The 27,855-nt window shown below is 45.2% G+C and overlaps 1 protein-coding gene across 1 annotated transcript in view; it reads left to right on the forward strand.

Moving 5' to 3' along the window:
- Positions 1-27,855, forward strand: part of Glut4EF (Glucose transporter 4 enhancer factor) — a 323,600-nt gene that overhangs the window by 47,747 nt on the left and 247,998 nt on the right. The window contains exon 3 of the mRNA XM_080267338.1: positions 12,319-12,431. Coding sequence (XP_080123464.1) covers positions 12,319-12,431 — 113 coding nt within the window. The remainder of the gene's footprint in view (positions 1-12,318; positions 12,432-27,855) is intronic.

Here is a 27,855-nt window from a genome sequence, read left to right on the forward strand (position 1 = left end):
TGGTAGGGTCAAAGGGATGGGAGGGGGAGATAGGGTTAAACAAGATAGTGTTAGATAAAATTGTGTGTGTGTGTGTGTGTGTGTGTGTGTGTGTGTGACAGAGAGAGAGAGAGAGAGAGAGAGAGAGAGAGAGAGAGAGAGAGAGAGAGAGAGAGAGAGAGAGAGAGAGAGAGAATAACTTAAATAGGGCTCAGTAGATTAAGATGACAAGTTAGTTAAGTTTAAGTCACGTATATCCAACAGACTTAGGTAACATAGATATGCCCATGAGGCTTGTTTACTTCTGAATTGGCTCATAGATTTGTTCAGGGCAGGTCACCGTATCAGTGGCGTTGGGTAATAGTTATATCTCTTCACGGTTAAATAAGGTGGGGTCCGTCTGGCTGGGTACGTGGGGGTTATCTGTGTGTTTTGTGGTACGTTGGTGTTAGGCTAGGTTAATGCTAGGTACGTAGTTTTTATTTTGATTTTAGTTTTATTTTAAGGTCTGCGAGTGTTTTTTTCTGTAGAGTGTGTGTGTGTATGTGTGTGTGTGTAAGAGAGAGAGAAAGAGAGAGAGAGAGAGGGTGTAGATAGGGACGATGAAAGGGGAGAGGCGTGTATGAAGAGAGGTAAGAGAGAGAGGAGGCAAGGTGAAGGAAACAAAATGAGAGGTGTTATGTAAGTGCCTTAGGTTGGTGCCAGATCTGAGGTTGCCAGAAAGGTGAAGAAGAGGAGGAAGACATATGTGGCAGATTAGGCGTGATAGTGATATGACAAGAGAAGTGGGAGGGGGGGAGTGTGAAAGGGACGAGGGGGAGAAGAGAGAGGAGGGATAGATAGATGTGACAGGAGGGGAAGGGTCAGTGTGAGAGGGAAGAGGAGGTCAAGTGAGAGAGAGAGAGAGAAGGAGAGGGTGAGGGTAAACGAAAGGCAGGTGGTGTAAGGTGAGAGAGGGGAAAGGTGAGGATAAATGTAAGGCAAGAGATGTTACGTAACTGTTAGGTCAAGTGGTAGAGGTGAGTGCCAGGTGTGAGGGTGCCAGGTAGTTTAGGGGATGTGGGCGGTGGAGGGGAGGAAGAGGGGTGTTGTGGGGGTAACGTAGTGGAGGTCAGAGGTAGTGGAGGGGAAAGTGAGGGCATGGGGGATAGTGGAGGGGATAGTGGATAGTAACGGATTGCAGAATAGTGGAAGGGAAGATTGGGGATGAAGAGTGGTTTAACCGTTGTTGGGGGGGTGGGGACGATTATGGGTTGTTTGGGGTGAAGGGGTGAAGACTGGGAGGTAATGGAGGGGAAAAAGAGTTGTGCCTATTAGGGTGTATCAGATAAAAGAGTGCCAAGCGGGAAGGTGCCAGGGAAGGTGGAGTGAAGGTAATAATTAACAGGTATGAAGGTGCCAGTTCAGGTGCAGCCAGGTGACAGTGGGAGAGATGGTGAGTAGACAAGAGGGGACTGTCGGGGGGAGGGGGGAGAGAAGATGTAAGGTGAGGAAGATGGCCCAGGTGAGGGAGAGGGCAGGTGAGGTGGGGGACCAGGTGAAAGAGTGCCAGGTGAGGGTGAGCCAGGTGAGGTAGTGCCAGGTAAAGGAGATTCAGATGAGGGGAGCGCCAGGTGAGGGGAAGTGCTAGGTAAGGGGAGGAAGGTGGCCAGATGAGGAGGGGGGAGGTGCCTGGTGAGGGGACAAAAAGATGAGCAGGTGAGGGTTCAGTTACAGGTGAGGGGAGGGGAAATGCCAGGTGAGGTCAGTGTCCCCGCTAACGTCAGCATCGACCACCACGGCTCCCGTGGCACTGACCTTGGCCAGATGACACACTTGGCCCTCCATCACTCTCATAACGTACCTCCTTAACACCTTTAATTCATTTTTTCTTAATGGCTTCCGGGTAGACCTGTATTATTGTGTGTGTGTGTGATAGATATCGTTGTGTAAAAGCAATCATATCGCCAATTTTAGATACTTGCATACTTCTGCTGTTATGTATACTCATCACCATCTTCATTTCCTAAGATATAAGTGAAGTAGCAACGGTTTCTAGTCAGAAGCACAAACTTATATAATTTACCATATGCTCTGTGCTTTGAACTTTGAGAACATCCTTTATTTAAGTATATTGCTCATCCTCGTAAGATTCTGAGAGATGAATAACAACAACTTCATTCTGAAACACACATAAGTAATCAAGGAAACGTAGGAGAGAAAGATGTGATCGTGTTTATGTTTCTTTAAATACTTCCACTGTTTCACTTACACTTCTCGGTCTGTTTACTTACCAAGGGAGAAATATAAGTAAGGAATAATTACCCCTTAGATACACCCACTCATATATTTTACCCAAACATCTTCCATGCCTCTCGGAACTTTCCCTCAACAACCTCTGATTTGACTTAATTTTCGCAAGTGTTCCTCCACAGATGTTGCGACCACGCTATTAATTCCTCGTCTCCTCCCTCCCTCCCTGCCACCTTCCTTCTCCCCTTCATTCCATACCTCCATCCCTCTTCCCTCACTTCTTCCATCTGCCCGTCACTCCATGCCTTCGTCCTTCTTTCCCTCACTCCTTCCTTCTCCCCTTCATTCCATACATACATTCCTCTTTCCCTCGCTCCTTCCTTCTCCCCTTTCTTCTATACCTCCATCCCTATCTTTCCTCACACCTTCCTTCTCCCGTTCATTCATTTCATACTTCCCTCCCTAACTCACTCCTTCCCTCTCCTCCTCACTCCATCCTTCTCCCCTGCATGCCATACCTCCATCCCTCTCACCTTCACTTCATACCACCATGCCTTCATCACTTCTTCCTTCCTTCCCTTCATTCCATATTTCCATCCCTCCCGCTCACCTTCCCATTCCCCTTCGTTCCATACCTCCATCCCTCTATCCCTCACTCCTTCCTGCTCCATCTCCCTCCTCTCCTCCCTCACTCCTTTTCTCCCCCTTTTCCTCCATCCCTCCCGTGCCTCCAAAATTCCGTTGCGGCAGGTAGCGTAGCATTGACTCATTCGGCCCTTGACCCTTCTCGGCACGGATCAATACTTCCTCCCCGTGCTTGCTTGCTCCTAAATTCTCCACTGACGTCATTTTTGTACCAGGAATCTGCCGCTCATGGTTTATTGACCGGTAACCAAGAGAGAGCGGAGACGGAGGAAGCCAACCGGTTAGGAGAAGATCGTGACGCCGAAGGAGATTCATACTCAAAAATGGCGGGAACGGCCTTTGAGGGAATTTGGGTTTAGCTTAAAAAAATAATATGTATAATGTTAATAATAATAGCAATAATAATAATAATAATAGTAATAATACCATGCGTCCTTGTCTCATATTTGTGTAAGAACAAAGGACTTAAAAAAATGTTACCAGTGTCGTGGAGTGAGTTACTGTGGAATTTCTGGTTTAGCCTAAAAATAATCAAGTAAAATAATAAATAACAATGTCAGTAACTTCTTTCACACACACACACACACACACACACACACACACACACACACACACACACACACACACACACACACACACACAATCATTATGTAATCTGCTAAAATAAAGACTTATGCCCCAAGATGAAAATTATGTTCAATGGGAAGATAATGGAGAGAGTCTTCACTAACATGAAAATAAAAAATAAAACCAAGAAAGAAAGAAAAGAAAACGGGAAAAAAAAAATCGGCTCCGGATACGCCCCTGAGGTTAGGTTTGGCGGGAGGGGGGGGAATCTTCGGCCTTCCGCGTGTCTGGTAACTTGTTGAGCCTCTAACTTTGGCTACTTAGGCGGTAGTAACTTTGGTGTGATGAGTACCGTAACTTTATGTTGTGCGAACGGTGAGAGTAACTGCGATATTGTTGTCTTAGTGTGCGAACGGTGAGCGTAACTGCGATATTGTTGTCTAGTGTGCGAACGGTGAGTAACTGCGAAATAGTTTTATTGTTTGAACAGTGTGAGTAACTGCGAAATTGTTTTATTGTGCGAACGGTGAGAGTAACTGCGAAATTGTTGTCTGTTATTGTGCGAACGGTGAGAGTAACTGCGATATTAATGTCTGTTTCTGTTGCCTCATCCTATATTTGTCCTATCAGGGAATTACAGGAAGCAAAATCTCTCTTATCAAATCGTAAACAAAAACTGATTATTTGCCTAAAGACACCCCGATAACGTTTATATTTCCGTTTACTTCACCTATACCCCGTTCACCTTAACCTGGCATCTCTCCGGTCTTGAATGCTGGCTATAACGAGCGATTGATACTAGAATGTCGTCCTAGTCACGAAGAAGTGCTGTGGAAAGGGTGTTATTTTTATTATTGTCCTTTTGCCAGTCACGGAAAATAAACTGCCAAAGGAAGAAAATATATTCGCCTTAAAGTGAATGAATGATGCCTCTGGACGATTTTATTCAGCGATTTTATTCATCTGCAACAATGAAAGAATTAATAAAGTCTATATCCAACCCCTTCAGTTAAAAAAAAGATCCTCTAAACAGAAAAAATAATCCTAAGTTAGCAAGGATTAAATGTCATTTAATTGAAGGGGTTAATGGTCTCCGTGCAGTTAATAGGCAAAAATCTGCACCAAACTAACTTGCATGACACGCGGCTAGTTTATCGGTGTCATGCGTGGTGTATTGGTGTCATGCGTGGTGTATCGGTGTCATGTGTGGTGTATCGGTGTCCTGCGTGGTGTATTGGTGTCATGCGTGGTGTATTGGTGTCATGCGTGGTGTATTGGTGTCATGCGTGGTGTATTGGTGTCATGCGTGGTGTATTCATGTCAGGTGTATGTATCTTTGTTATGGGATGTATTCTGAGCTTGTGACATGCTATGTAGAGTGGGTCAGGGCATTTTGTGAGAGAGAGAGAGAGAGAGAGAGAGAGAGAGAGAGAGAGAGAGATCTATATGTATGAACTAAGTAGGCCATATCTATCAGGTGTCAGGTTGGTAAAGGGTTTTGTGTGTGTGTGTGTGTGTGTGTGTGTGTGTGTGTGTGTGTGTGTGTATATTAATAGATGCGTGTTATTTATTCCTTTTTTTTTTTGTGTGTAGAGTACGCTGTGGTGTGGAGACTACCTGTTTTTCCTCAGTTTCTTTCTTTCTTTGTTTCTTCACCAATTCGCTTCAGACTTAGCACAATTATTCCTTATTTCAGTACCCCCAGACTTCCCCCCCCCCCTCTCTCTCTCTCTCTTTCTCTCTCTCAAATGGTGTTAAGGGGCAAAGGGTGAAACCAAACACACAAACTTCAGGGTCGTATATTCTTGCATGTACATTTTTCACCATGGCAGGTTTGAACAGAAGTATGTATGTTATTTTACAAGACCCGTCCAGTGGCAGCATTGACAATCTTTATTTACCTTACTACTTTCCTATAAATGATTAGTTTCCTGTTTCTTTTTGATTATTTGACGTTAAGTGGGGTATTATACTAGAGTTGTTCCGACCATGAGTTTTTTTTTTCAGTTCCTTCGTTTGATTTCCCTTCAGAGTTTTGTCAGCATGTGTCTTTTTATCATCACCATTTTTCCTGTATCAGCTGAATATCTCTTTATCCATATGTCTATATTTTTTGTCAGCTTTCCCCGATGCCCTCACTAGAATTTGTCTTTCCTGTTCCCGTTTATTATTTTTATTTCAGTTTTTCTCCCTTTATTATTTTTTTATCAACTTTTCTCACTTCATTACTTTTCGTCAACTTTTCTCCCTTTATATATATAGGCCTATATATATTGTAATTCTTAATCATGTTTTCCTCATATTCTGTTTTCCATTACTTTTCTTCAACTTTTATTCATTTTTTTATAGTTGTCTTTTTTTTTTTTTTCGGTGATTTGTTCTCATTTCCTTTATAGTGTCATCGTTTTCATGCAGTAATATTTGTCAACATTCTTTCGTATATCCCTTGTATCGTGTCCATCCCTTTGTCGTGGAATTTTTTTTTATCGTTTTTTCTTACCCTTTTTCTGGTCCTTTATCGTCAACATTTTTACTTTTATTTTTTTCTTTCCTTTCCCTGATTCATTTTTTGGCTTTTTTTTTTTGTTTTTGTTCAGTTAAGCTTTTTTATATGTTTTTGTCTTCAGATTCTTCCGCCCTTTTCTTTCATTCCTGTTTTGGTTTAATTTTTGTATACGTAGAGGCTTTGTGTGTGTGTGTGTGTGTGTGTGTGTGTGTGTGTGTTTACGTGGGTACGATTATACATACGGGTTATACAAGGAATTAAGTAAGCGTGTCGTCACTCTACACTTGGGCGGCTGGGCGTGAACAACTGTGTGTACATACCAGTGTGCGTTATGTAGGCATGGCTGTGTGTTTTTCCCATACATATAAGACATACAGTTTTGGTAAGAGGTTTACCTTTAACGGTAATGTATTTGAGATAGTATACTTGAGATCCCATCATAATCTGGTCAAAATTTCCACCTCATATAGTTTTTTTGTATTGACCTATCTTGCTGAAAAATTGCGACTTGAGCATTATCAAATTATATATATATATATATATATATATATATATATAGATATATATATATATATATATATATATATATAGATAGATAGATAGATAGACTTTAATGACGAAGATGACGGGAATTCAGTCTTTTCGAGAGAATCACTGTTTAATGAAAAGGGGTTCTTCAAGCAAGGTTCTTAAGCAAGCTGCCTTGAGAGCAGAGCAGATTTCCCAGTTCCGACCTTGCAAGGTGGACGACTTCTATCAATAAGGGAATATATATATATATATATATATATATATATATATATATATATATATATATATATATATATATATATATATATAGAGAGAGAGAGAGAGAGAGAATATGCAGTGTTTATATGTATGAAAATGTCACTGGGCGTGGTGTACTGAACCAACACAGCTGTACATGCCTCACACACCTGTCCCGCCTACTTATCTCGCCCCACATCTGCTGTATGCATCTACTTTCCCCCCGAGCCTCCCTTTCTCTTCGTATATACTGTATTCCCTCCCTCTCACACCCGCTTATCTCCCTTCCTCCCTTCTCTCCCTTTCATTCATCCCTCCCTTCCGCCCGTCTTCTTCCTCTTCCCCTCCCATCTACTCACCCTACCTTTTATTTATATTGTCTTTATTTTTGTTTGTTCCCCCTTTCATCTTGTACTTTACCTTCACGCGTCTCTTCCTTGTGTACTTTACCTTCAAGCGTCTCTTCCCTGTTCCTCCCCCATTTTATCCCTCCCTTCTCTTTCCTTTCCTTCCTTGTCGCTGTCCCTGCCCTTTTCCCACTCTCTTCCATTTTTTCATTCTCTTCTTCCAAACATCTCTCTCCGTTCCCCACATATTACCTTCCTCCCCCTCCTCTTTTCCTTTCCTTTCCTTTCTTTTCAGCACATTCCTACTCACACACACCCACTCCATCTCATTTTTTTCCTGTATCTTCTCACATTCTCTTTTTTAATAGGGTGGTTAGTTGGAGCAGGAAGTATAGAAGATAGAAAAGAAAATAATCATACTTAATTGTTGTGTGGGACTGTAGGTTATGTTGTTCGTGTTAGTACTGGACTTGAGTTATTTGTTGCCCTCGTTATATATCCCAGTCGTGTGTGTGTGTGTGTGTGTGTGTGTGTGTGTGTGTGTTTAGGAAGATTTTTAAGCGAAACTAAAGACTTTTCCCATTAGGTTAAGTGAGAGCATAGTGATGTGGCGTCTTTTTTTTTTTTTTTTTTTTTTTTTTAACTGCCACCCTTCTCCTGTTTTTACTGTGCCACTCTTCTCCCTCTCATCTCTCCATCCATCCCACAGCTTCCTTCTTCCTTCCCACACCTTCCTTCTTCCATCCCACATATACTGTCCAGTTTTTCATCCACCCCCTCCCATTCTTTTCCTTTATTCACACTCCTCCTGTCTCTTTCTCTACACTTTCCCTTTTCCCTCCATTCCCACCTTCCTGTTTTTCGGCTGTCTTACACAAATCTTTCCCCATTTCCACACTCTTCTTCTCTCTCTATCACGCTCCTATCTGTCCTCCACTTTATCCTCTCTTTTCACTCCCTTTCGTCATGCCCCCTCCCACTCTTCCCTCCCGTCGTCCTCTCCCTTCTCCCTCTCTCCCACACTCGTCTTTCCTCTTCCATGCCCTAGTTTCCTTTCCGTATTCCTCTCCCATACCGCCTCTCATCCCTTCCTACTGTCTCACTCTTGCTCTCCCACCCTCTCACTCCCCTCCTCATGCCTCTGCTCTCTCCATTTCCACCCTCCTTTCCCTTTCCACCTGCCAGCCAGTGACGTCACCCTGGGAATACCCACCTGCTGCTGCTGCTGCCGACTTCCGCGATTAGAGGACCAATATGATAACTATTCCCCCTCCTCTCCCCTTGCCTCCCTCTCTCCGTCTCCCCCTCTCACTTCATCTCCCCCTCCTCTCTGTCTTCTCTCTCCTCCCCTCCCCTTCCTCCCTCCCCTTTCCCCCCCTCCTCCCTCCCCTTTCCCCCCCTCCTCCCTCCCCTTTCCCCCCCTCCTCCCCTTTCCCCCCCCACCTCTTCTGCCGCGGTATCTCTTGTGGCGGTGATAAGATACCGATACAGAGCCTTGTGGTGGTGCTGGGTCGACTTTGGGCTGATAAGAGTCAAGGTTACATTGCTGTACTCTGCTTTGTTTCCTACGGTTTTCCTCCTTCCTCATACTCCACATCTTTCGATTCCTCCTTCTCCACCTCTTTCCTTGCTCCGCCTTCCCTTCGTCCTTCCTCCTCCCTCCTCTTCTTTGGCTGGTTAGTTTCACCCTTTGTCTCGTCCATCCAGCAGTACAATTGGGAACCTGGTTGTTAACATTGACTATTGCCACCGTATCGTGTTCTGAGGGAAGATCTGGACTTTGCAACAACTGATGGTTTACATTGATTATCATCTTGTTGCCTCTGTCTTGAATAGCCTCATGTAGTTGATAGGCGATAGTCTTAGGTTTTTTGACTGTTGTCTTAGTCTCTCTCTCTCTCTCTCTCTCTCTCTCTCTCTCTCCAGTCTGTTGTCTGCGTTGCTGTTATTGTTACCTCCGCCAACGAAGTTGGAGGAGGTTGTGTATTCACACATGTTGGTCTTTCTGTTTGTCCAGACGATATCTTCAAAAGTTCTCAATGAATTTCAATGAAATTTGGTGGAACGGCGGGCTATGGGCCAAGAGAGAACTGATTAAATTTGGGGTTGGATCCGGATCCTGTGTATAATATATACAAAAGCTCTCAATGAATTTCAATAAGATTTTGTAGAAGAATGAACCACAGGTCAGGGAACAGTTGGTTAAATTGTGGGGCGGATCTGAAACCTATGTATTCCACACAAGATCCCCACGGATCCGAATCCTTTTTAATGGCAATGGCATTGGCGGAGATATGCAGTGCTCTCTAGTTACCCGTGTGTTTACTACCGCTACCATTATTACATATCAGTACATCAGCCTTTACCAGTACCATTCACACAGTTTTCATTAAGGCTGACAGCGATTCCGCCACCATCATCACAACAGCAACCACAACACCACCACAGCCACACCACCCCCAGTAACACCGCCAGTACCACAACCACACCACCTCCACAACACAACCAGCACCACAGCCACTCCACCGCAGTACTACCACCACCACACAATCCTTTTGAGCCTGACCGGAAGCTAATGATGTGTCAGTACTTCCCCTGTCCTCCATCACACGTATACTTTATTGCCTCCCTCCCTTTGTTACCCACCCCAGCCCCATCCCACCCTATCCCACCCCCACAACCCCTTCCTCACCTCCACCCTCCACACTATCCCATCTCCACCCTTCCCATACCTCTCTCTCTCTCTCTCTCTCTCTCACACACACACACACACACACACACACACACACACACACACACACACACACACACACACACACACACCACTACTTCTCCCATCCTTATCACCTCCACCACACTCCACTGTCTGGCTACCTTCCACCTTGATTTTATCCCCGTCCATAACCTCTCACTTCATCCACAGCCTCCACCACCACCACACCCCTCTCACGCATCCCACGGTTCTATCCACATCCTTCTTCCTTACCATCCACTCGTCCTCACACCTTACCTCCTCACATTCCTTTTTTACCGGAACTACATTTTCCACATCTTCCCCGTGACTGTTACATCTCAGCTCCACACCTATGCCCACATTCACATCAATACCCACCCATACTCTCCCCACGGCCCACCTCACACACACACACACACACACACACACACACACACACACACACACACACACACACACACACACACACACACACACACACACACACACACACACACACACACACACACACACACACACACACACACACACACACACACACACACACACACACACACACACACACACACACACACACACACACACACACACACACACACACACACACACACACACACACACACACACACACACACACACACACACACACACACACACACACACACACACACACACACACACACACACACACACACACACACACACACACACACACACACACACACACACACACACACACACACACACACACACACACACACACACACACACACACACACACACACACACACACACACACACACACACACACACACACACACACACACACACACACACACACACACACACACACACACACACACACACACACACACACACACACACACACACACACACACACACACACACACACACACACACACACACACACACACACACACACACACACACACACACACACACACACACACACACACACACACACACACACACACACACACACACACACACACACACACACACACACACACACACACACACACACACACACACACACACACACACACACACACACACACACAGTTTTTCACCTTCCTGCACCCACACCAAACTTAACCACACCTCCCCACTTCACCCACCCTACCACATCCCGTCTCATCTCCTGTGCGGCCCCTGTTTACTCTCCCACTTCCCCTTCACACCTGTTCCTTCCCCACACTTCACCTACCAGAACACACCCTCTGTCACCCTCCTTCATCCATACCAACCTCCCCATCCTCACACCCATACCCCCAACACCCACACTTCTCCCACCATACATCCCTACTCACACCTTTCCTACTACACCTTCCCCACTTACACCCCCCCACGTCACCTCCACCACCCCCACCTCCCCCACCCATACCTCCGCCCCCAATCCACACTCCACCATTGCTATCCAGACCCTGCCATTATGAGTTAGGAAAAAAAAAGATAAAAAAGAAAGAAAGTAAGAAAATAAAAAATCCTCCCCTCCGTGGTCCCATAGCATCGTTAATGTAATGCCTCTCCATCCTTCACCCTCTCACACTACGCCGTATCTTGCCACTGAGATCTACTGATATTTCTCTCTCTCTTTCTCTCTCTCTCTCTCTCTCTCGATTTTTCTCGTGATTTTCTCTACGTCTTTCTCCCTCGTTCTCCTTTTCCTGTCATTGGTCCTCTATACTTTGTTCCCTTGGTCTCTTCTCAGTTTCCTTCTTTTCGTCCCATTACTCTACTCTACTTCATTTCCTCCACCTCTCCTCCATCACCCCCACTCCTCTTCCCCTACATTCCCCTTCCCTCTGCCTGCCTTGTGCTCCACCTCCTCTTCTTCCCATCCCCCTCCACACTCACACCCCTTCCTTCCCCCACGCACGCTTCTTCCCCCCACCCTCCACCCTGGCCTGCGCATCTACCCCCTTCCCGTCCTCTATTAAGCTTGTGACGCCTTCTCGTGCCGCATCTCACTGCTCGCATCATTGCCAGAATAATTATGCCTCATCTCTTATGTCATCCCAACTCAGCACCACTCCTCTCAGCTCCTCCTCCTCCTCCTCCTCTTCGTTGCGTCATCCTTTCCCCTCACTTCACCTCCTCTCCTTTTCTTCTCCACCCTTCTCACCTCTCCCCTTCTTTTCTTCTCCTCCCTTGTCACCTCTCTCCTCCTTTTCTTCTCCTCACTGTCTCTAATATTCCCCACCTCTCGTCTCTTCCTTTTTCTCTTCTCTCCCATTTCCTCCCTCTCTCCATTTCCTTCTCCCCTCGCTTCCTCTCCTCTTCCTCTCTCTCTCTTCTCACAACTGGAAATATCCGAGTTGTATTCTTGGCCCAGTAAGACTTATAGACAAAGTTGGTTTCCTCCTGTGCCTATCTACACTTACCATCACAGGGAAGATTGGGACTCTGCAAAAATTAATTATCTGTTTTATCGACCCTCGTTTAATCGATAGGCATTAATCTTATCTTCTCCTCTCATCCTGCACCTGGTAACCCCGTGCCTGTGTTGTTCGTTGCAGGTCCCGTAAGCGGCGCAGCTCACGGTCAGAGGAGGACCAGATGGACGAGTGCGCGGCCGCCATGGTGCTCATGAAGCTGTCCTGCTCACCTCGCTCGCCCGTCCTTCCTGATGGTGAGTACGGACCCTTACCACCGCCACAGCCAACCCCTTCAGTTCCATGACGTCTATTATTTTACTCTTGCCCCTTTATTATTTATTTTGTGCCCCCTTTAGACGATTTTATTCAGCTGAAGGAGGGTTAACGAAGGCTGTATCTCTCCCCTCTTTGGGAATATCTCTTGTCAACTCATAAAATCGTCCTGAGGTAACTAGATTAAATTTACAGATGCGTTATCGGGGTGAAGGGATCAGACGTTGCCAAGGTTAGACTGTATTTTTGCAATCTTATGTTAGCTAATTTACTGTGTCCAAAAGTATTTTATTTTCTTAACCACTTTTGCCCAGTAACCTATTCTTCGTTTCATTCCTGTTACCTCCTGACGATTTTAAGTACTGTAGGCTGGAGAGAGAGAGAGAGAGAGAGAGAGAGAGAGAAAGTTTCACTAAAGTGGGAAGTGAAGGCTGTGTGAAACCCCTCCATTTCGAAAAATCGCTCCAGAGCTGAATGAAAACTTGAAGTGGTAATAATCCAATATAAAATAGGTGATTGGAGTAGGGGTTGTTTTAGGTTACAAATTTTATCTCATTTTTAGGATAAGTGGGATGTAGGATTGATTTTGTGTCAGGATAAGGTAGTTTAGATATTAAATGTTGCACTGATTTGGTTGTTTTTGAATGTGTGTGTGTGTGTGTGTGTGTGTGTGTGTGTGTGTGTTTTGGAGGGGGGCACTCCTTTCCAGTCAAATGTTAGGTAGATTCGCGTGTGTTATAATGATCGAGAGGAATATTGAAAAACACTTTTGTCGGGATGAGGTCATATGCATTTTAGGAGCCGGTAGGCATATTGAATTAACTTTTTTTCGATTTTGTGTGTGTGTGTGTGTGTGTGTGTGTGTGTGTGTGTGTGTGTGTACTTTACGTGGTGTACTTCATACTGTGGTCGTCCCAGCACCGCTTTACTCTTTGCCAATCAGATTACCCTTTCATATATCCTTTCATATATGTTCGCCAATCAGATTACCCTTTCCTATGTTCAATTCACTGGGTAGAAAAGCGATGGATTTGAACCTTTTCCATTTGGTAGCATCTATCTGTCTGTCTATCTGTCAAGCTGTCTCTGTCATTCTGTCTGTCACCCTATCTACGTTTCCACTATTTTTACTTCTGACAGACAGTCCTATTCAGCTCAGGAGAGACTAATCGAAATACCCCTTTAGCACATGGGGACTCTTCCTTACCTGAATTAAATCATCTAGCAGTATCAGGTGAGAATAGAGTTCTGGATGGTGATTGTGTTGCTGCTGCTGGTGATAGTGGTGGTGATAATGATGATGATGATGGTGGTCGTCGTGATGATGATAGCGGTGGTGTTGATGATGATGGTAGGCTAGTCCTGGTGATGATGATGATGATGATGCTGATAGTGATGGTGACGATGATGATGACTGTGATAATGATGATGACGTAGCAGTAATAAAAAAAAATGTCCTCCTACTGAATGGATTTTGTTGTTTACGGAAGCATGGCGGATTCTTGTGATGTACTGGTTTGCCTCAAGGTTCGTGGGTGGTGGGTGCGTGTTCTTGCCGTCACTTTTTTTTTTTTTTTTTTTTTTTGTGCGTTGGTTTCACTTTTTTTTTTTTATTACACAGCTTTGGTCTTGCACTGTTTTAACATTTACATCTCTCTCTCTCTCTCTCTCTCTCTCTCTCTCTCTCTCTGTTTTGGGTGTATGGTTGTGCGGTTCTGAAAGGTAGTGTAGTTGCTGTATATTATGTGTGAGGGTGGATGGTTATGGAGGATAATGAAGAGCTGCGCAGTTCTGTGAGGTGCCGAGAGGAGCTGAAAGATTCCCTGTGACCGTTCTCAGTGGTGCTGCAGGGAATTAAAAAGCTGTGTAATAGGTTCCCAGAATATTACAACTTTATTCATACAAACCGTACTGCAAATTGAGCGAAACAGTCAGAGCAGCTGTACGTGTAGCAATGGAACTTTCAGCAAGCAGTCTTTCTTGTAATTTACCGAGACTTGGAGATAAAAAAAGGCAATACGGTATACAACAAAGACTTAGTGTATCATGCTGGTGCAGTTCTTGGCGCTGTGCAGTGCTTAAAAGAATTGAAACCTACACTTAAAGAGTTGAAACCTACAATAAAAGAGTTGAAGCCTACAAATGTGACTTCTCGTGCTCTGTTGGACTCGGTTATAGTGTTGTGGTGAGTGTAGTGGGGTGGAGGCGAGGTGTGACGTGGACCTTTGTTGTTGTTTTTGTTGGGGAGGCGTGTGTTTGTGTGTAATACAGAGCTGTTTAAGATGTTTGTGGTGTTTTAGAGCATTGTTTTACACACACACACACACACACACACACACACACACACACACACACACACACACACACACACATTGCTACAAGTGGTGATGATGGTAAGACGCGGTGTGTGTGTGTGTGTGTGTGTGTGTGTGTGTGTGTGTGTGTGTTGAAAAAAAACAACTGTAAGTGAGTCAGCTAAATGTAACTTGGTAGTGTTGTTGTCATAACCCAGTACACATGCACCCTGCCTTGCCCTTCACGTCCTCTGTCACCTCCACGCCCTCACCCTCACCCTCTCATCCCTTCCCCTTCCCCTTCATCTTCCCAGCTTTCACCTTCCCACTCAGCCTTCACATTCCTTCCCATACTTCACCCATCATATTGGCCAGCTCCATGCTGCCCTTATTGTTAGTCACGTTTTCTCTCTTATATTCATTCTTTCTTGTTTAATTGTGGCAGGCACTTCTACCCTTCAGAATTAACAATTTCCGATTAAACATAAACATAATGACCAGCCTATAACCTAGTTGTGTCCGCAAGGTTTTAGTTACTAAGCTACTACTCGTTTCGTAACAACGGCCGAAAACCCGCCTTTTTCGTACTTCTCACGTTTTTAGCTGTAGAAGCATTACTAATGGGCCTAGAAAGCTCTGACTTCATTAGGCGTAATCTTGAAGCCATTCACTATCGGAAGTGCGCTATCCATTTTTTCCCTCTCTCCTCTATAAAAAAGGATTGGCCTCGGCGTCCCTAGCAACCAGTACCGGTTTTCAAAAAGTTCCCCCCCCCCCTCCCAGTTTTGCAGCGGCTTGATGGAATTGAATGAAAGTTTGCATGCTTCTAGACTTTGACTAGTACTACAACTTTCTATTGTTCACCTATGTGCTACCTTGGCCAGGTCAGGGGTCAAAGGTCATCAAATGTGAAAACGGTGAAAATAGCAAAAATCACGACTATGATCGCGCGAAATGCTAAGGCTTCGAAGATGATTATGCCAGGGCCATGATTCTTGGGTGGAGTGATGCACTGGAGTACCTCCATAAAGAAATGACTTTTAGTGTCGAGACTCGCTTCTGGTTGCTGACAAACCTTGGTCCGCGTGGAGCTGGCCATCGTCACTTACCGGGTCTTTCCTTATCTTTCGCCTCATTTTCTTTAATCTTTCCCCATATCCTGTATCTTCCCTTTACTCTTCACCGCACTGTTTTCCTCTTTCACCTCCCACTTTTCTTTCCCCTCGCACCATTCATATTCTGCCGTTTATGTCGTCTTTCCTTTCACATACTTCTTCACCGCTTCATCAAACCCCTCTCCCTCCACCTCAGACCTCTCCCTTCACCGAGTTGTTGTGGCGCCAAGATATTATTTAATGATTCAGTTCACCTCTCACCTATCATGTTCCCACATCACCTCTCACATTCCTCTCTCCTCGTAACTTCTCTCTCTGTGCCCACCCCTTCCCCTAAACTCATCCCTCTCATCCATCACGTACCCTCCTAACCCCATACGTTCCTTCTCTCCTCACCTTTTCATCCCGTATCCCTCACGCATCATGCCCCCTTCTCGCCCCACACATTCCTCTTACCTCATCTCACCGTCTCACCCCTTTCCTCACTCTCACTCTTACCATCACCTTTCCTTTCACTCATCATGTCTTCCTCTTAACCTCTCACACCTCACCCCTCCCCTGCCATCATTTCAACCCTCCCCCGACCCCTACTTTCACTCCTTCCCTCACCCCAACCTTCACCCCTTAACCCTACACACCGCCCAAACAAACATCGCCTAATTAACACACCAGGTAAAACACGCCACCATCACACCTTGTAAACATAACATCCCACGCCTTCATAGTCACATTAGCATCTTAAATCCGATTTCTTTTTTTTTTTTTTCTTTTTTTTTTTTATGTTTAGTGTTGGTATCTCTGGATGATTTTTTTTTTTATTCTGATTGAGGGAGATTATTATATTTGGAGTGATAGTACTCACACACACACACACACACACACACACACACACACACACACACACACACACACACACTTAATTGTTACAGATCTTTCGGAAGTTGAATATAATCGTTTGAAAATAACAATTAAGCTTCATTTTAACCTAACATCCTTTATTTTGAAGGGGTCCTCTTTGCTGTTATTATTTATTTTGTAGTGACAGCTCAGACCTTTGATATTTATATTATTAAGGACCTGCTATAAACATTTAAGAGGCTAGGTTGGGTAAAATAATGTGTCTGCAGCAGTAGTAAAACACGGCGCGTCATTCTCGAACTGTGCTAAGTCCTAACACAGCCAACGGTATGTGGTGTGGTGGAAGTAGCGAGATTAAAACTAACGCCAAACTGAGCCAAAGGCGTTAAGCCACTGAAGAATGCGGATCCATGTCTAACCCAGTTTTTGTTAATCTTAGTTTAGTTTTTACTCTTATTTTGTTGGAATGGGAAGCTGGTTTTTCTGGCTTTGTTTTTGTTATTTTTTTTTTCTCGTGCCGGTGAGAATAAGCCTAATTCTCTCATTCTGTTTTTCGGGGTAAGTTTTTGTGGTATTGGTAAACTGATTTTTCTTTCCTTTTTCTGTTATTATTATTATTATTATTATTATTATTGTAATTATCACTGTTACTATTATTATCACTTACTACTACTACTGTTTTAGCAGCAACAACAACTGCTTCTACTCATACTACTACTACTACTACTACTGTTATTATTATTATTATTATTATTATTTGGCAGTGGTAAGTAGGGTATTCTAACCTTCTTTTCTATTCGTTTCTCCTCGTTAGTTCTGAAATACCGTACCGGGAAGCACTATAGCTGTTTTCCGACTTCGTTTTTATAGTACTCCTGTTCTGGTTCCGATTTTTTTATTTCATGTGGCAGTACAAGTTTGATGATGATGATGATGATTGGTAGTGGTGATGGTGCCGATGGTGATGATGATGATGATGATGATGATGATATTGGTAGTGGTGGTGGTGCTGATGGTATTGGTGATGGTGGTGGTGATGATGGTAATGGTGGTGATGGTGATGATATTGGTAGTTGTGTTGTTGTTGGTGATGGTGGTGATGGTGATGATGATGGTGGTGATGATGATGATGGTGATGATGATGATGATAGAATATATCTCGCACTTTCTTTTTCTCTTCCTTTTTCTGAATCCAGCCTCAACCCATCTTTAGGTGAAAAAAAAGCCAGGGTGGTGTGTGTGTGTGTGTGTGTGTGTGTGTGTGTGTGTGTGTGTGTGTGTGTCCCAGTTATCCTGTTGACTGACTGACTGCGATACCCCACTTAGATTGCTTGGTGGGTTAGCGTCCGCATTCCCCTGAGAGAGAGAGAGAGAGAGAGTAATTTATACAGACACTCATTGCCTGACGACTTAATATTTCTTTCCAGTTTCTCAGTGCGTTACCCATTCAGTCCTGGTATATATTTCAGCCCTGTAATTTTAATCTTCTTGCTATCATCATTATATTTGAGACGGACCCCTAGTAGTGAAGGGGTTAATGGAGGCTGTATCTAACTCTTCTAGTTTAAAAATTTCTCCCCCCCCCTCATAAAAAAAAAAAAAAAAAGACAAGGCAGGAATAATAAATAAAAATTCAAAATAAGTTCTCGGTCTGAAGTATTTAAAGCAGATTTTTTGAATCCCTCAAAAGAGAACGGATTATTTTTATTTTTGAGGCAAGGAATGTGTTTTTAGTTTTATTTTATTTATTTATTTATGGTGAGGTATCGGTAGAGAAATCGTCACCCTTAGAAGTATTTTTTTAAAGCGATTTTTATTTTGAAGACTCAGAAATAGAATGATAAACTGATGCGCTGTGCTTTCTTGGGCGATAATTTGCGGTGTGGTGTGCAGTGTGGTGGGGTGGGGTGGGATATGGTGTTGGGTATGGTGTGGTGTAGGATGGTGTGTTGTCGTGCGGTGTGGTGGTTGGAGTAACACCAGAAACACCACCACACCACTCCACACCAGGCCAGGGTACGATCAAGTGGACCTTTTTATATCTTACTCCCTCCCCCCCCTCCCTCTCTCTCCTCCTTTTCTTCTCTTTGTCCCTCTCCTTGTACCCTTCTCCCTCTCATCCCTCCTTTCCTACCTTTCTCCCCTTCTCCCAAACGATCCGTCTCTCTCTGCTCTCCCTCACATTTCTCTCTCCTTTTCCATCCATCTCTCCCCTTCTCCTCCGCGTCTCTCTCTTTCTCCCCCTCATCTCTCTCTCCATCACCACTATTCTCCCTTACATCCTATCCCTCTCCATCCCTATCTCTCCTTCACCCTCTTCCTCTCCCTTTATCGCCACCCTTCTCGTCCCTCCCTTCCCCTCCAGCCTCCTTCACAGTCTGCCTCTCCCATTCCTCCTCCAATCTCCCTTCCCTTTCCTCCTCCCTCTCCCCCTCGCCCCCACTCCCTCTCCCTATCCAGTTAAACCTCCACCAGGATAATTTTAGAACCGAATAAGCGAGGGACCGGCATATGTACTGTCCCTCCCTATTCTCTCTCTCTCTCTCTCTTTCTATTTCCTTTGTTTTTCTTTCTCTTCCTTGACCTTTCCTCTGTCCTATCATCTTTATTACCTTTTTTGTATCATATTTCCTTTATTTCCTTACTCCTCTTTATTCTTCCTCCGTCAAGCATTCCCCATCTTTATTATGTCTTTGTCCTTTTTCTTACTTGTTTGAGCATTTTTTATCGTTAGTTTTATTTTGATTCTCTTTATTTCTTAGTTCCTTTATTTTCTTCATCATTTTAACTTCAATCTTCAACTTTTATTTTTTTTACTGTCCTGCCTTTCCCATTCTTATCCTTTATTTTTTTTTCGTTAATTTTATCGTTTTACTCTATTTCTGTCTGTTTCTTCCCTTTAACTTCTCCCACCTTTATCCTCCTCACCTCTTCCAGTGCCCTTTCTCCTTTGATGCATGTCCCAGCTTTTGTTTTCTTCCGTTGCCTTTGTCGTGATTCCTTCCATCGTCTTTTTTATATTCTCTTTATTTATGATCTATCGCCTTCCTCCTCTCTGTCTTCCGTACCTCCTCCGTTATCCTTTCTCCTCTGCTGCATGTCCCGACCTTGGCGTTCATGACCCTGCCTCAGCTCCCTTCATCTCCCTTACTCAGACTCTTCACCTTCACTCTGCCTCTCTCCCTCCCTCTCCTTCTCCTTCTACCTCTCCTCCCTCTCCCTCTCCCCCTAACCTTCCCCCTCCCTCTCCTCTTCCCCATTCCTCTCCCTCTCCTCCATAGAGGTAGGAGTGCTCTCCCCCTTCCTCTCTTCTTCCCCCTTCCCCTGCCTCTCTCCCTCTCCCTTCACCTCCCTCTCCCTCCCCCTCCTTCTCTCCCTCTCACACTGATCCCACCCCTTATGAGTTTTATCTCCCCCCCCTCTCTCTCTCTCTCTCTCTCTCTCCCTCCCTCCCTCCCTCCCTCCCTCCCTCCCTCCCTCCCTCCCTCCCTCCCTCTCCCCCCCTCTGCCTCTTTTTCCCTCCTCTCTCAACCCTACGTTTCTCTTTCTCTTTCCCCTCCTCTCACTCCCCTCCGCTTTCCCGACCCTTTATATATCTGTCATTTTTACTCCTGCCTCCCTTTATTTTTACCCCTCCCTCTCTCCCTTTCCTTTATTTCCCATTTCGTGACTGTTTCCATCTCACTCCCTCTCTTTCTCATTTTTTTTTCAGTTTCATTTTTCATCTTCCTTTTTTTTTTTTCTTTTTTTTTTTCTCTCCATCTTTCTCCTCCCTGACATCCATATCTCTTTCGTTTATGGCTTGTTCTCTGCCCTCCTTTCCCCCCTTTTACATTCTTAATATTTTCCCTCGCTCTTGTGATGCTCCTTCTCGTCCCCCAAATCCTTCCGTCCTCCACATCTCCTCCTCAACTTATTGCCATCCTCGACACTCATCTTTCTTCCCTTAATCCTGTCGCTGCGGTTGTTGCACTGGGTTATAGATAGATTAGACAGACAGATAGATAAGTAGATAGACAGATAGATAGAGGAGTCCTAGCTGTCAGAAGCGTCAGTAATTCCCTCGTGCAACCCCTCCCCTGATGCTGGTATATCTGGAAGGATTTTTTTTTCACGCCAACACCAGACGATTTTCTTCAGTTAAGAGATATATTAGCTGTCCTAGAGAGTTGAATTCTTCCTCTCCCTTCATCCACATTTCCTTTCCCCTCCTCTCCCTTCATCCACATCTCCCTTCCCCTCCTCTCCCTTCATCCACATCTCCCTTCCCCTCCTCTCCCTTCATCCACATCTCCCTTCCCCTCCTCTCCCTTCATCCACATCTCCCTTCCCATCCTCTCCCTTCATCCACATCTCCCTTCCCATCCTCTCCTTTCATCCACATCTCCCTTCCCATCCTCTCCTTTCATCCACATCTCCGTTCCCCTCCTCCTTTCATCCACATCTCCCTTCCCATCCTCTCCCTTCATCCACATCTCCCTTCCCATCCTCTCCCTTCATCCAGATCTCAGTTTTGTTCCTCCTTTCATCCTAAATCTCCAATCCTTTCCTCTTCTTTTATTTTAAATCTCCCTTCCTTTCCTCTCCCTTCATCTTAAATCTAACTTCATCTTAAATCTCTCATCCTTTCCTCTCCCTGCATGTTAAATCCCCCTTCCAGTCTTCTCCCTACATGATTGTAATCTTAAACCCCCCTTCCGTTCCTCTCCCTTCGTCTTAATCTCCTTTCCTTTCCACCCTCCACTTCTTCCCTTATATCTCTCCCTTCCCTTCATTCCCACTCTCTCTTTTGTCATTTAAATCCTTCCTCTTCCTCCATAGCTCTCCTTCCAAACTTTCACTCTCCATTCCATCATTCTTGCTCACACTTAACTTTCCCGCCATCCGTCCTCCTTTTCCTCCTCCCTCGCCTCTTAACCTCCAGCAGCTTCTGTGGGGGAGGTCAAGGTGGGGGGTCAGGGGTCAAATGGGGTCAAACGAGGTCAACACTAAATTGGTGCTGAAGTCATGACCCCCCTGTATCCTTCATCTGCTGGCCTGGGTACGAAAAATGTATCGATCCTGGGACGCTGAGAGAGAGAGAGAGAGAGAGAGAGAGAGAGAGAGAGGGAGAGAGAGAGTACCATAGACGATACAGACCTCAAGGTTCCTACGAGACGATCCGGCCAAAACACTATTTCATTCATTCTCTCATCATCGAATCCAGTGCTGCCCCACGAGGAGCGTAGGAGCCCGGGGCTAGGCAAGTTGGTCCTGACATTTTAGATGAGAGTGACCAGCCTCACTCATCCCCGCGTCGCATTACATGAGATGTAAACCTGCACCGGCTCAATCCAATTGGAGTGCCTTAACTGCCCACTAAACCACCAGGCGCCATAATTTGGTTATTTGGTTACCACCCAACGTAGTAATGGTTTCCTGGTGTACAGGAAACCATTTGGCTTGTCACTCAGTGTAGAGTCACCCGTAGGCAGAAGGAAGAGGAAAGAATGAAGGAAAGAAAGACAGAAGAGGAAGAATGGATAGAAGGAAGAGAGGAAAAGGCAGGCATCCGAGAGCAGCGGTACATCGAGTGGGTGCATGGTGAGCACCCCCACCAAAACACTAATAATAGTAGATAACCATAATCACAGGTGTATAAGAAAAGGATGGCATTGCAAAAGAATGAGAGAGAGAGAGAGAGAGAGAGAGAGAGAGAGAGAGAGAGAGAGAGAGAGGCGTGAGGTAGGTCATGTCAGGCACTGGGTGGGGGAGTTTGAGAGTTAGAGAGGGTGGGTTGGGTACGAAGAGAGCAAAGAGAGTAACAAAGGAATGAGAGTAGGTAGAGAGAGAGAAAGTGAGGGATTGAAGGTGAGATACAGAGAAACACAGAAATATCAAAAATCATTCACTACATTGACGTCTTGATTAAATTCATTGTTGCCACCGTGAGAGAGAAATTCAAACTTCGTAACTATGGCACGTAGTCTCGTCAATTAAGGAGGCTCCCTAGCACCTCTTCCTTAGCGATTTATTTTTGGACGTGGCTGGTTAATGCCCTTTTGTACGTTATTTGTGTTGGGTATGGCGATATTAGAATGATTTATGTAACAAGGAGAAGGACAGTAAGGTGCCATAAGCAAAATACGTCGCTTAGGAAAAGTTTCGTTGCAAATCTTACTTCTCATCTAATGTCTAATGTTTTATTTTTTTCCAACCGTTTTCATAAGTTTAGGGGGTAGACTGCTGGTTTGACACTTAGCTTGGCACTTAGCTTGGTACTTGAATTGGCACTTGGTTTGGCATTTGGTTTGACACTTGGTATGGTACGATTTGGCACTTGGCTTAGTTCCAGCCCATAGAAAACATCAGCCGCACCATGGCCAGTCTGAGTAGGGGGATCTCTTAAGTGGTAGCAAGGGGTTTGATTTGCTTGGTTGATGGCCTTGTCCAGACTATTTTAATAAGCTGAGGAGAACCGTTGATGTGGAGGTGTGTACTTGTGGCCTTCGTTATCCTCTTCACTGTTAAAGTGCCTCTTTGATTTCAGTAAATATTCTCTGATGGTATCTTGATTAAAATGTTAAAATGGATGATATGGTGAAAGGGTTAATGAATTAAGATTGTATGGGGAAGGGAATAGTTATCATCATCATCATCATCATCATCAGTCATCATTCGTACCACATTTCGTACCTGAGGATGTGGTGAGGTAGTTGTAACCACCTATTGAAAATAAGTGTATTCAGAAAATGTATTACTTTCAGCTCGACACCTGTACAGTTCACGCACCTCGAAATTTGAGGGGTCAAATTCTGGGCTTCCTGTCTTTTTTATTTATTTCGTTATTTATTTTAGTTTTATTTTTGCTCTTGGCACACTAGTATTTTCTTGTATGCTATATATGTAAAGTATGTCGATGCTAAGGTACATACATGACATACAGGTGTCTTATACATCTACTATGGCAAGTAAATCGCTTAATAAGAGGTGCTAACCTCCTAAGCTGACGAGAATACAAACCCAGGACTCAGTGTACAGGGAAGGTTGGTGTGGCAGGGAGAGAGGAGGTGGCAGAGGCAAGATGGGAGTTTTAGGAGACCAAATATAGAGCCGGGGACAAGGCAGTGATGGAGGTGGAGGAGCGGAGGGTGATTAAGAGAAGGTGAGAGTGAGTTAATAAAGGTGCCAGTGGGGGAGGCGGCTAGACGCTGGGGGAGCCGTCTTCTCGTGGGATTAGGAGGATTTACTGCACTCCTTTTCTAAGAAGACATTTTGTTGTGCGCTGTTACATATTTTTAAATGCTGACAACCATCTTAACGTAATTGTCGTGGGATTACGTGGCTGTGCGGCACACCTTTCTTAGAGGACATTTAGTTGTGCGCTGTTTTTAATGCTGACAACGATCTTAGCATCTTACTCTTGTCATTGACTTACTGTACATCGCTGTGTCACTAAGTTATGCAAGTAACTAAGGGAGCGAGTTGTGGTGTACTTGTTTCTCAAACATTTTTTTTTTTTTTTTTTTTTTTTTCTCCAGTATTAATCAGATTCGGTGGTAGGTTTGAGGGGTTGGCCTGTTGTATGTCAAAGGTCAGTGTTACTTGACGGGGTCAGCTTAAGTGATGATCCTAGTTAGACCAAATTTGTGAATGAGGTCAGGACCAAGCGAAGATGAAGGGATTAAATTTTGCTAAGAATCAGCCAAAAGTCAAGGCCACAGGATAAGGCCAGAGTTTATCAGTATCTGTTATGCGTGCCTGTACTAGTTTTTATTTTATTTTATTTTTTTTTTTTTTATCAATACACTTTGCATCAAAACGTGTGAGTCAATATTATCCTCTGCATTACGAGACGGTCATCTTGAGTAGAATTAAGTCGTCTGGCGGTAATAAATGAAAAATCGCTGTCAAAGTAAAGGGATTAATTGAGGTTTATTTCTATTTTTTCTTCTTTGGTTGAGGTGGTTATTCTTTAGCTGAGCCATCATACTTTGGGAAGTTCCCGAATGACGAGCAGAATCGTGTGAAGTTAGCCGCAGTGAAAATTATAGGTTCTCGTACAGGTTTAAGAGCTATTAGCATAAAAATCGTCCTCGGGGTGAAAGCTAATGTGCCTTACGTAGAAACAAACAAGTAAGGAAGAAGTAAACGAGTAAGAAAGTGGTGCTTGGGAGTTTCCTGGACTGATGTGAAAATGTGGCACTGGTCAGAGAGAGAGAGAGAGAGAGAGAGAGAGGTCGTGTGGTGGCGGTGGTGGTGGGGTGGCTTGGTGGCACTGGGTCAGAGAGGGATAAAAGAATGACGCATTTCCTGAGGGTTAGCTCGGGCGATACAGGAGGACGAAGGGGGTTGTTGGAGGTGGAGGTGGAGGGGGAGGGGGAAGGAACGGAAGTAGTGGAGGGATGGAATAGAGGGAGAGGTGAGTGGAAAGTGAGGTGGAGGATGTGCAAGGACAGAGGTGGAGAGTTAGTGGACGGGGAAGGAGGAAAGTAAAAGGATAAAGAGGTGGTGGAGAGGTGGAATTGGAGGGAGAGGTGATTGGAGAGTAAAGATGTATGGAGGGACAGAGGAAAGTGAAAACTGAATGATGGGGTGAAAAGAAGGGGACAGGAAGGTAGATGATGTTGCAGTTGAAGAGGATGTGGAGAGATGGGGAAGCATTGGAAGAGAGGAAATGGAAAGAGAGGAGAGAGGGAAGTGAGATGGAGAGGCGGAGGGAGGTTGAGTGGTGAGATGGAGATGGAGAGAGTGGTTGGTTGGTGGGGTGAAAAGAGAGGGGGAGGGAAGTAGCCCAAGTGGTGATTGAAGTGTTGGGATGGAGGGGAGAGTTTGAGTATGACTGGGTGTGCTTGGGGGTTACGAGGAGTGATGATTGTACAGACTGGTGCCGGTGTGATGTGGTGATGATGTAGTGGTGGTGATGCTGTAGTTATGAGAAGATCGTGTGATGGTACTGGATTGCAGTTGTGGTGAGGGTACAGAGTGGTGGTGGTGGTGGTGGTCGTGGTATGTGTTGGTGATGTACATTGGTGGTGATTGATTGGGTAGTGATAATACGATTGTGTGCAGGGGTGATTATGGGGGTGGTGGTGCAATGTGGTAGTGATCATGCGAGATAGTGATAAAGGAGTGTCGCGTTTTGATATGTATTGATGTGTTGTGATCATGGAGCCGATGAGGGGTAGTGATGTCTGTTCATGATGTAGTGGGTCTAGTGTGTTGATGTACCGAAGGGAAGCCTGTTGGTGATGTGGTGTGTTGTGGCGTGGTGAGGGGGGACAGGGGTGACGGGACTGCCAGGGAGGGATGAGTGGTGGAGAGGGGTGGTAGAAGTGGGATTGGGGGTGGGGGTAGGGGTAGGGGTGTCGGTGGGCGTGGGGGTGGGGGTGATTGCAGTAAGTGGGGCTCGCGTGCCGGGAGGAGAAGGGGTGTGGGTGAGGGGGCAGGGGGAGGAGGAGTGGAAGGGTTGGCAGGGTTAAGGAATTGGAGCGTGAGTCGGTAGGGCAGTGTGGCAGAGTAGGTACGTCGTTGAGAAGAAAGGCAGGTAGAAAATGGGATTAGTAAGGTAAATTGAGACAGAAGGTAGTGTTGACAGAGTACATGTTGACGATGAGGGACAGTGTAGGGGTTCCAGAGCAGGGGATAGGGGAGGGTAGAGGAAGGTAGCAGGGGGTGGAGGACAAGAGAGGGGGATGGCAGGGGTCAGGAGGTACGGAAAGGTGTGTGGCAGGGGCGGCATCCCAACTTTAAACGCGAACCGGTTGCATGAATCAGCTGGCAGGAGCATGGAAGGGGTGGTGGTAGGAAGTGCAGTGGTGGTGGTGGCAGGAGTGTTTGTGGTGGTGATGGAATGGTGATGGTTATGGTGGCAGGGGTGATGGAGGTGTTGGCAGAGGTGTTTTTTTTCCCTTTTAGCACAAGTGTTTATCAGAGGCAATGCATGTGGGGTGGTGTAGTAATTGGTGGTAACGGTGGTGGAGTATGGTAGTGAAAGTGAGGATGTATATGGTAGTTGTGGTATGGTGATCTTGCTATGGTGGTAGATATGGTAATGTTGATGGAGTATGGTAGTGAAAGTGAGGATGTCTCTGGTAGTTATGGTATGGTGATCTTGCTGTGGTGGTAGATATGGTAATGGTGGTTGAGTATGGTAGTGAAAGTAAGAGAGTATGCATGGTAGTAGTTATGGTGATCATCCTATAGTATGAGAGTGGAGGTGAAAATGATATGAGAGAGAGAGAGAGAGAGAGAGAGAGAGAGAGAGAGAGAGAGAGAGAGAGACGGCTGGAGAGGGAGAGAGGTAGTTGGAAATTCAAGTGCTTGAGTGGAGGGAGAAGGAAAGATGAAAGGAAAACACGATGAAGGGTGGAAATGGAGAGGGAGAGAGTAAAGTAGTGGGGTGCAGAGAGAGAGTGAGAGAGAGGTAATTTAAAAGAAGACTGAAGTGGATTTGTGGATGGTGGTTGAGAGAGAGAGGGAGAGCTGAAGAAAAAAGGCGTTGAATGATGGAGAGGAAGAGGCAAATAAAAATTAAAGTGGATGGAGGAAGAGGAGGAGGAGGAGGACAGGTGGAGGTGGAGGAGGAGAGAGGGAGAGGTGGAGAGATGCAACGCAGGTTGCAGAGTGCCATGACTCTCTTTCTCCTCCTCTCTCTTTCTCTCTTCTCTTTTTGATAGCCTCGATGCAGCCAGTCTTCCCCATAAATATTAAAGTTCTGTTTTGCAGACGGTGAGAATATTGTGCGAAACAAGAGGAAGGGTCAGGGACGGCAGGTTCGAGGAGAGGACCGAACGTGCGAGGAGAGGTCAAAGAGAGCGAGAGATGTAGGTAGAGAGGGCGAGGACGAAGAGAGGAACTCCGTAGGTCAACATGCGCTACCTTGTCCATAGCGTCCTACTTGTGGCGGGGTTGTCGGGGCATGAGGCTTCCTCGGACTTTGCACGAGGCTGCTACCTTCCTCTCCTGCATCTCTGCCAAGTCCGGATGCGATTCGATGCGATACGGTGTGATATTAGTTGAAGTATTGCGTTTTCAGCGAAGCCCCTTCTTCATAATAATAGTACTGGTAGCTGCCAATCCCATTTTACCCACTTCGAGATGATGATTAAAGGATAAGAAGATGTGCCAAATTTATATCCAAAAAGCGCTGAAAGGTC

This window comes from Coenobita brevimanus, chromosome 23 (assembly GCF_032717465.1).
Source record: "Coenobita brevimanus isolate Jiangsu-jjx chromosome 23, ASM3271746v2, whole genome shotgun sequence".
In the NCBI taxonomy this organism is placed as follows: Eukaryota; Metazoa; Arthropoda; class Malacostraca; order Decapoda; family Coenobitidae; genus Coenobita; species Coenobita brevimanus.